This window comes from Suricata suricatta, chromosome 9, assembly GCF_006229205.1.
Source record: "Suricata suricatta isolate VVHF042 chromosome 9, meerkat_22Aug2017_6uvM2_HiC, whole genome shotgun sequence".
In the NCBI taxonomy this organism is placed as follows: domain Eukaryota; kingdom Metazoa; phylum Chordata; class Mammalia; order Carnivora; family Herpestidae; genus Suricata; species Suricata suricatta.
In genome coordinates this window covers 129,467,708-129,477,591 of record NC_043708.1, presented here as the reverse complement: position 1 = coordinate 129,477,591, position 9,884 = coordinate 129,467,708, and the positions used below count along the sequence as shown (strand labels likewise).

The window sequence follows — 9,884 nt, the reverse complement described above, 5'->3', positions numbered from 1 at the left end:
GCCTCCGCCGCTGGCCCGCACTCGCCCGGAGCGCAGGGTGTCTGCCCCGCTGCGCGCCGCGCGCGGAGGCTCCGGCGCCCGCCGCTGCGCCCTCCAGCCCCCGCTCCTGGCGCCGGCCCGCGCGGGTCCCGGCGGGCGCGAACCCACCATGCAGCTGCAGTTCCGGAGCTGGATGCTGGCTGCGCTCACGCTGCTCGTGGTCTTCCTCATCTTCGCAGACATCTCGGAGATCGAAGAAGAAATCGGGTAAATAGCTGCGCTCAGGCCCGCGCAGAGCCCTGGCGGGATCTCGCCCACCCCGGTACTCCGCCCCCCACACCCGCTTTGTGTGCGCCGCGCCCCCCTAACGCTCAGCCCGAGAAGTGGGGGAGGTTTCGGCCCGGGGAGGCGGTGCCGGGGGACCGGGACGGTTTGGGGAGCGGAGGAGGGGGGCGCGGCTACCGTGGGGTGTCCCCAAGCGGGGAGCACGGGCAGCCTCCGGCTGGCCCGCGTCAGGGAGCAGACTCGCCCACCCTACCCCCCTTCCCCAGCTTGTCCGCGGGCGCTGTCGCCGGGGTCGGGGGAGGGCGCCGGGGAGTGTCTGGGGTGGGCGGAGGGGCCGAGAGTGGAGGAGGCAGGAGTTTCTTTGTCTCCAGCTCGGCCGCTTTCTCGCCTTGGCAAAGTGGGCAGGGGGCGCGCGGGGATCTCCGCGATGGGGGAGGGGATCCGCGGGTTGGAGCGGAGGGCGGGGGCTCTGCACTGGCTCCCGGTAAGGGGAGTGTCCCCAGTACCCACGGACTGGCACACTCTCCTCCCGCCGGCCCGGGAGCCCGGCGTTGGGGCGCCGGCTGGTACCGCAAGAGGCGGAGCGCGCGGGGCTGCGCTGAGACTCTCGCAGTCGCCTGGCTTTGGACGCCCCCTGCGCCCCCGGGTTCCGGTGCGCTCTAAGGACCGAGACGAGACCTTTCGGGAAAGTCTGTACCGTCGCGGGATGGTCCTCGGGGGCGGGGAAGGGGGCAGGCGCGCGGTCCCGCCCCGGCTTTTCTGGGATCTCTCCAGAGGTGGGGAGGGACCGCGAGCCCCTGTCCCGGGCGCGGGACTTCCAGGAGTGCGCACTTGCGGCTTGGGACGCTCCCTGTGGGTCCGGGAGGCTGAGACTCGCGCCCCGCCCGCCCGCCTCCAGCACGCTCCTCGCGGTCTCTCGGCTTCAGCGCCACAAAGAGCGTGCAACCCGCAGCGGGCAGGTGGGAGGCAGCTAGGGTTTGAGGGGTCCTGAGGAGAGCCTCCTGGCCCAGGGCGGGGAAAAGGTGAGGTCGCCGAGTGGGCAAAGGGTCCCCTCTGCCGTGGGGCTACAGCCGAGCCTGGAGCCCTGCTTGCGTCTGCGCCGCGTGCGCCCCCCGCCTTTGGCCCACTCGTCTCCGTCATTATTAGCACAGCGAGTTGAGGGCCCTCACAAGGAAAATGCCAGGATCCCAAGGCCCTAAGGACCCAGACCCGGGGGAGGCGCCCACCTCCTCCTCTCTCCATATCTCCCTGCCCCTTCCCATCCCAGGAACCCAAGAATGCCTTCTGTGAACCCCACGCACCTCAAGAGCCCCTCAGTCTGCCTCTTCTTCATCCTGGGTGTCCTCAAGAGCTCCGCAAACTTTCACAAATACTGTTCCGTTAATATATGACGTGCTGCCACGCGGAGATACGGGAACAGGCTACTCTCCGGAGCTGTTCGCCTCAAAAACCGGGGTCGGAATGGAAATCGGGCAAGCCTAAGTCTTGGGGTGACGGATAACCCGGTGGGGAGGGCCTTCCTTCAGGTGCTCCCTCCCTTCTCCCAGATGTGGGCTTTGCGTGTGGCCCAAACCACTTGCTGACCTTGCCAGGTGAGAGGGAAGGACCAGCCGCTGCCCATTGTTCTACTATAAAAACATAAGGAGAGCTGCGCTCCTCCCGGCATCCCTGGCTTATCCATTCACCGAACTTTTACTGAATAGCTGCTAAGTGCCAGGGACTTTTAATTTTTAAAATACAGTCAGGAAATCACTGTGCACATAATGGTGCACTTTCCTGCCAAATGCGTTATAGAGCCCCCACACCCCACATCAGGTTACTCCTGAAGGCCTTTACATATATATTTAAAACTCAGGGCTTTCCTGCTATGGGTGTGCCCCTGGGACCTATTTCATGGTGAGGCTGGTGGCGGGGTGGGTCCCTGGTTAGGCTGACCCTCGGGAAACTCATCAGGTCAAATGTGTTAACTTCTGTGGCATCCTTGGTGCCCCTGTCCTCAGGCTGACCAGTTTTGGCCCAAGCTTAAGATATCCCCCACTTCAATCCATTTCCCAGACTGTCCCACAAGCGTTTAAGTGGAGTGGAGGCATATCTAGGATTCGCCATGGCTGAAGGAAGAAGGACAAGGGGCAGAGAACTAGAATCCCAACAGGTCTGACATCTCCTTAGAAGCCAGGTCTCAAGCTCAGTCGTGTATGTAACCCTTGGAACCATCCCATCTTTGAGTAGCCAGCTGGGGCTCAGTGGGTTAAGAGTCCTGGCACAGTGGCCAGTAAGGGGCACCAGGAGTAGGGTTCTGTGTTCCTTATCATAGTCCTTCCTGGGGGACCTGGAATCCCACTGAAGACCATAGTGCTATTATACCAACCATCCTCACCCTTCCCCAACTTGATCTCCCCTGTGCCAGGGGAGATTGCAAATTACTCGCCGGAGAAGACAATGGTTCTGTAGAAGGATGGTGGTTTCTGGAAGGCAGTGAAGAGTGGGGGCCCTGTGATCTTGGTAGGAAGGAAGGAAAGGAAAAGAAAGAGAGAGGGAAGAAAAAAAGGAAGGAAGGGAGGAAGGAAGGAAGGAAGGAAGGAAGGAAGGAAGGAAGGAAGGAAAGAAGGAAGGAAGGAAGGAAGGAAGGAAAGAAGGAAGGAAGGAAGGAAGGAAGGAAGGAAGGAAGGAAGGGAGGAAGACTTGTCTTTCTGGAGTAAATTTTCAGAGGATTAAAGAATGAGAAGTGAACAAGGAAAGAATTGTGTATGCATGTCAGATGGAACAAAATGGAGATACACTTAAGTTCCCCAACCCCTTTCTTATAAAATGAGGCTCTTGGTATGGTAGTCTCAGAGGTCCTGTCCTGCCCAAGGAATCATATGCTGGGTTATGAGGGGTGGGTTCTTCCTCCCGAAGCTTTTTCTGAGAGACTTGTTTCTTTTCCTCAGTGATGATTTTCAACTTCTGACTTGCCTGCTTGTGGAAACGCCTCCCTGGGGCTGCAAGAGAAAAGGAAATGTAGAGAGATGAGTTCTCTGCAAACCACTCAGACAAAGAGCAAATTCAGATTCTACATCAGACGTTGGGTGGGGCTTTGATAACACAGCCCCCATGGATTCAGGCAATTCTGCCCAATTTTTTACACTGAGTTGCAAGCTACAATGTTTTTCTGATGGTCCTCTGAGCTTTAGTCTTGCGTGTAACCTACAAGAGAGGAGTGTGAGGCATCGCTGTGTGAGGCATGCGCTGCCCACCGTGGTGTCCCAGCGCAGAACCCAGCGCAAAGAGCACACACAGGGCATTCGATAAATATCTATTGCACTGGCCCAGTGATGGGCATGGATGGCATCCTTGGGGAAAGCAGACACCCACAGAGCCTTTGGATGGGAAGGAAGTGTGACCCCCGCCCTAGGAAACCTCCTCTCTTTTTAAAGTTAGGGCAAATTTGACCCTGAGAAGCAACTTCACCTATCCAACATCACACCCTGACCTGGTAAAGAGAGGCCAGGCTACACAGGTCTCTGTATTTGCAACCCAATCCCCTCCTCCCCACAGGAGCTCCATTAACTAAGAGTCTCTCTCTGGTTTCAAAGGAGGTAACTAATAATAATAGTAATCATGATAATGGTAGAGATGAAGGTGATGATGGTCATTAGCATTTATTGATTTGCTGAGTGCTCCCTGGGAGCCAAAAGCTATTCCAAGTGCCTCATAGATGTTAATACATGTTATCTTCATGGGACCCAATGGTCACCTCCCAGTGGCAACCAGAGGTACTATTTGCTGAGTTCTGTTGTGCCAGACATGGGTGAATTGCTTTAAAGTACCACTTCACTCAATCCTTATGGAACCTCCTTAAACTAGGTACTTGTGGCTGTCTCCAGATTATCAGTGAGGAAACTGAGGCTCAGAGGCATTGGGTGATCAACCAAGTGGTTCTGTGAGAAGCCAAAGCCTGTGCCCTTTTTAAAAATTCTTATGCATCAGCACTCTGTATCCTTTGGGTAAATCCCTAGCAGTGCTATTGCTGGGTCATAGGGGAGTTCTATCGATAGTTATTTGCACTCACAGGTCTAACAGGAGAAACTAACAGAGGACCATAGGGAGAGGAAGGGGGATAAAGAGCAGGGAAGGTGAGGGACACAAATCATGAGAGACTATCGAATACTGAAAATGAACCATGGACTGAAGCGGGAGAGGGAGGGAAGGAAGGTGGTGATGGTCATGGTGGGGGGCACTTGTAGGGAGAAGCACTGGCTGTTATATGGAAACCAATTTGAAAATAAACTATTAAAAATTTTTTAAAAAATAAAAATTCTTTATTTATTTTTGAGAGAGTGAGTAGGGGAAGGGCAGAGAAAGTAGGAGATAGAGAGAGAGACAGAAATCCCAAACAGGGTATGCACTGTCAGCACAGAGCCCCACAGGGGGCTTGAACTCAAAAACTGTGAGATCAGGACCTGAGCCAAAATTAAGAGTCGGATGCTTAATCGACTGAGCCATGCAGGCACCCCAAAGCCTATGCTCTTGACCTCCTTGCTAGACTGCCCTGTCCTCTGGGTTCTTTCCCCTGTGCTAATATTAGGGAGTTGGTCTCAGAACTTAACTCATTCCCCAGGGATCTTCCACCTGCACAGAGTTTTCCTGAGAGCCTGGTCTGGCCTCAGAAGCTCACAAAGAGAGAGGGTGAATAATGAAGATTGTGGAAGGACTGAGGGCCTATCTTCCCAAAAGGCTCCATTGGTCCAGTCAAGTTCAGTAATGGCGCCATCCCCCTGGCTCACCATACAATATGCCACATGAGCTTCCTAGACTCACAGCTGGGGCCTTGGCTAAAGCTTCTGGAGGGAAAAACTCCCATCCCTTTGCAAATCTGATTCAGATGTAATTGAAAGAGAATGCTGGCATCTCTGTGCGATATGATGGGGCATCTGGGGACCTGGAGCAGGGGTAGTAGTAAAGATATTTAACAACAGGTCTATTGGAATGGATGTCCAACTGGTCAAAATGGACGCCATCCAGTCACCCTGGCCAGGGGTCCCAGTGCACCCCAGGGAGACATCAGGGCAGGTCTGGGGAAAGTAAAGACAATGCGGGGGAGGGGGATTCTACCTCCACTCCTTGGCTGTGACCAGATCTGGGAGCAGGAAGCAACCATGGTCCTCAGCCAGGGGTGAGGTGAGGTGAACCTTTTGGTGGTGGATGAGTCCAGGCTGATGTGAAAAAAAATTAGCTCCTCTTTGAACATTTAAAGTGCAGGCACTTTGGAAGAAGCATCATCCAAAACGATGCAATCTTTTTTCTTCTTTCTTTCTTCCTTTCTCTCTTTCTCTCTCTCTCTCTCTTTCTTTCTTTCTTTCCTTCCTTCCTTCCTTCCTTCCTTCTTTCTTTTCTTTCTTTCTTTCTTTCTTTCTTTCTTTCTTTCTTTCTTTCTTTCTTTCTTTCTTCCTTCCTTCCTTCCTTCCTTCCTTCCTTCCTTCCTTCCTTCCTTCCTTCCTTCCTTTCTTTCTTTCTTTCTTTCTTTCTTTCTTTCTTTCTTTCTTTCTTTTTCTTTTGTTTTTGGAAAAAGCTCATTCTTCTCCCCTGGAAAAAGCTCATTCTCCTCCCCAGTCATGGTGTACTGCCTCACCACACATATAAACATGACTGGAGGATAAAATAGGAGAGAAAGCTCTGGTTCTTAACTCACTTGCTCCAAGTCCTCTTGCCAACTGTTCCTAGCATCAAATTTAAATTGTAAATACATATCTGTCTTAGAAACCAATTCACCACTCAGGGCCTCTTTCCCCTTATAAAGCAGGGTTGCTAGGTTTTTAAAAATTATTTAGGTTTTACAAATTGGGGATGTTGTAAGTTGCAAATTATACATACTTCTCAGAGAGAGTGGAATTCTCCCATGGCTTTTAGCACGGTGTACAAGGTAATATGTAAGCTGGCCCCATCTCCTGTTCCAGCGTCCCTGGGCTCCCGCCATTCAGTTTCCCGGAATGAGCCATGACTCCGTGCCTCCATCCTTTTGCATATGTTCTTCCTCCTTTCTGGAAAAATCTTCTTGCACACTGTGTCCCTTTTAACTCCCACTCCACCCTGTCCATCCTTCTCCTGCCCCTACCTTCAAGGCTGAGGTCTGGTATCAGTTCCCAAACCCCAGACCCTCCTTGGACAGTCCGGGGTAGCTGCCTCTCCTGTGTGCACCCTTAGTATGCCGTCACATCAGTATCCACGCCAATGGAGGTAGACTCCATTCTGTTTTATTTCTCTCCACCCCCCCGGCCTTGGTGATAAGCATGTGGTCTTGTGCATGAGGCCCATAATATATTTTTTTTAGATGAACAAGTTCAGGCCTAGGACATGGTGAAAATAAGCTTTCAGTCTTTCCGCCCCCAAAGGTCTATACTATTCTAATAACAAGTAAGCACCTTCCACTTACTCAGAAGGCCCTGCTTTTTCCACCATGTGCCTCCAACATGGAGAGCAGAGCCCTATGAAGGGCGTTGTTCATCATCTTAGAATGGTGGAGGCAGGCCAATGGAAAGACTTTCTAGTTTGCAGAAGAAGAGGACCCGGTGGTATGTCCCCAACTGCCAGATCAGATAAAAGCCAAAGCTGTAGAGACCCACCTCCAAGCCTCTGGTCAGTCCTTTATCATCCACTGAGCCCCCTCTGGCCCCACTTCTGCCTAGAGAGCCAATGTCCACAGATGTCATCTTCTTCCCGGGAGAGAAAGTACCAGCTCTTGTGTGCCTGTATCACCTTAACATTTCCATACAGGTGCTAAGACCAGACTTCACTTAGAGCTGACTCTTTCCTTCCAAGGGCTGGTCCCCAGAAAGGATGCTGGAGGTTGCATGTTCGAAACATTGAGGGTGAGAAACATGAGGTCAGGTCAATGTGTGTGATCTCCAAGATCTTTTTATTAAACATTTCTAAGTGGCGTTCTGATGTTCAAACCCTGAGCAAACCAGGGGGTGGTGATGGATGGGTCAAGACTTGTGGCAGCTGCATGAGCAGCTCCAGAGACTTCTATCTCTTAGTTCTCCTGAGCAGGAGGAAGTTCTGAAGACAGATGGGAAGATAGAGTGAACATAAACTAAACGCCACGGTGTGGGGACAGGAGGGGGGACGCATCAGGTGGCCGTCTCCTGCCGGGGGATGGGGTAGGTCCATTTCTCCAGGAGAAGCTCCAGGGTGAGACACAGGGTACCATCTGCCTCCAGGAAAACTGTCTCCCGTGTCTGAATGACTGCCGGTCTGGGGCTTGTCCTTAAGTGTTGAGATTAGTCACCCTCCTGGGTGGCAGCTGGGTTGGTTTTAAATTCTCCCCAGCCGCCTGCAATTCGTCACTAGGCTAGGAAGCCGCCCGGTGTCCTGACGGGACCTGTTTGTCCCCGTGTTTTCTCGGCTTCAGCTGACACAGACTTCACAGTGGCAAGGGGAACTGTTCCATCTGGGGAGAGAGCAGTGGCCGTGACAAGACATGCATTCCTGTGACACGCCGGCAGGAGCGGCTCCTCCGGACACTTGTCTACTTGGAATCCTGATTCGCCGCTCCTGGAAATCCAGCGTCCCGCCTTGCGGTGGTGGGTGTGGGGTGAGGTCCTAAATTGCTTTGCTCAGCAAGAAAGAGTCTCTTGCTTTGACGCAGACTTTCCCTGAGCACTTTTTTGTTCTTATTGGAGGCACACGGAGGCCCTCAGCCCGGCCTCCAGCCCCTTTTGGAGGCTCAAAGTTTTTCCTCCCCCTCTGACCTCTTAGTCAATGACTGGGGGTCAGAGTGACTCTTAGATCAGTGGTCCCCAGGGCTGATCTGCAGAATGGCGGTGATCTGAAAGGGAGAAGAAAAGGAAAAAAGAGAGAGAAAAAGCACAATGCATCCACGACAATTATGTTCCTTTCAAGTTGTTCATCACCATTGCTGACAATGACTCTTTTCTGTTCAGAGATGATACCTTTTTAATTTGGGGTATTCTTCCCTGAAAGAGGGTGTCCGTACATAGTCATTGTGATGGTTTTCCTGAGCCAAAGAAGTTGGTAACCCTGTGACTCCCCAAACTCAAATTTGGGGGAAAGGGTACTAATCCCTGAAATGAAAGAGTCTGGGATCAGAGTTTGCCTTGAAGGGTAAATGGAGATGATCCCTTCCAGAAGCACGGCTTCACTACACACACATCTTTTCCGCTCAGAGGGTGACACCAACAGAGGATAACATGTCGTCTGTGGGTGTCTGCTCTGTGCTGAACAATACTCTAGACCCGTTAGCCTTCTTCACACCTGGAGTCTTCCCAGCAGTCCTGCAAGGGCTATGTGATTGTCACTCCATTTCACAGATGAGGAAACTGAGGCACAGAGCAGTTAAACAACTTGGCCAAAGTCACACAGCTAGTAAGCTGTGCAGAGCTGGGATTTGAACCCAGGCTCCAGGAGGCAAGGAGAACCATCCAGAAATGATGTACTAAATGGCGTCCAGTGGGAAAATATGCATGCTTCTCCTTCCAAAGGCTAAAGCTTGGAAGCACAAAGGTCTGTGGGAGGCAGCGGTGCCAAAAGAGACCGTGGGGCAGCGTGCCAGCGCTGAGGCCGGGTCGGCACCCTGCAGCCCGAGGGTCACTGGTGTCGGGTTGGCTGCTCCAAATCACCCTGCCACACAACGGTGCTCCCAGCCTGCCTTCCCTCTTCTGCCTCCCCCAGACACCTGCTGGCCCCGCTGAGTCTCATCAGATCGGCTCCGGAGCATGGCGTTCGTTTGCCTGTCTCATTACCAGAGAGACAGATACACACCGAAGGAAGAGAGAAACAACACAAATGATTAAGGCCCGGAGGAATTTTCTTCTGGGGAAAGACCGAAGGGCTGGGGCTTTCAGCTTCCTCAGGCCGAGTGGAGCCTGGCGGGGAAGGAAGGAAGCCGGCAGGGAAGGGGACAGGCTTCTGCAGGGAGGGGGGACCTGCCCCAGGAGCCCCCTTGCCTGGGGACTGTGCCACGGGTCACCCGCTGACGCCTCACAACGGCCCTGTTTGCGGGAGAGGAAGTGGAGGCCCAGAGAGGTTCCAGGATCCGCTAAGGTCCACAAGTGGGGACAATGAGGAGCTGGGATTCCAAGGCGCGTTTGCCCGACTCCATGGCCCACGCAGGCTGTAGCCACTTTTGTGTGAAGACTGCAGGGCGGCTGGTCCTCTGGCTCCCCCGGCCTCCTCTGCACACCGGGCACCACACAGTTTGTACAGAGAACCGGGGACATCCAAGACCGCACACTGGACTCCCGGCAGGACAGGCGAGCCTCCCACACGCAGCGATGGCCTTTGCCCTTTGTGGCTAGTGTAAGAACACACGCACCATTTCAGCAGATGCTGGGGAAGGGGCAGCCACTCTCGGACTGTGCCCAGTGAGGCGTGGGCGTGTGTTTTGCTAGTTCCCCATCTCCAATTTCAAGAACAAGAACACTGGCTGCACTCGGAGGAGCGATACCCAGGATTAATTCACACCTTCTCTCTCGGTAAATGCCAGCGTGGCTTAAATAATGAAGGGAGGAGGCAGAAGATATCCGGAGAAAATGAGTTGGTAAATTGATCAGGCTGGTGACTTTCACTTGCTGTTCTGCTGTAAGAAGCAAAGCATCTCCTATTGCACCTCTGTGCTTCCC

The 9,884-nt window shown here is 53.3% G+C and overlaps 1 protein-coding gene across 1 annotated transcript in view; it reads left to right on the top strand.

Annotated features, from left to right (window-relative positions):
* Window positions 1-148: 148 nt before the first annotated feature.
* The window catches only part of ST8SIA2 (ST8 alpha-N-acetyl-neuraminide alpha-2,8-sialyltransferase 2), a 64,447-nt gene continuing 54,711 nt past the window's right edge, over window positions 149-9,884 (top strand). Inside the window, exon 1 of the mRNA XM_029951722.1 lies at window positions 149-246. Coding sequence (XP_029807582.1) covers window positions 149-246 — 98 coding nt within the window. The remainder of the gene's footprint in view (window positions 247-9,884) is intronic.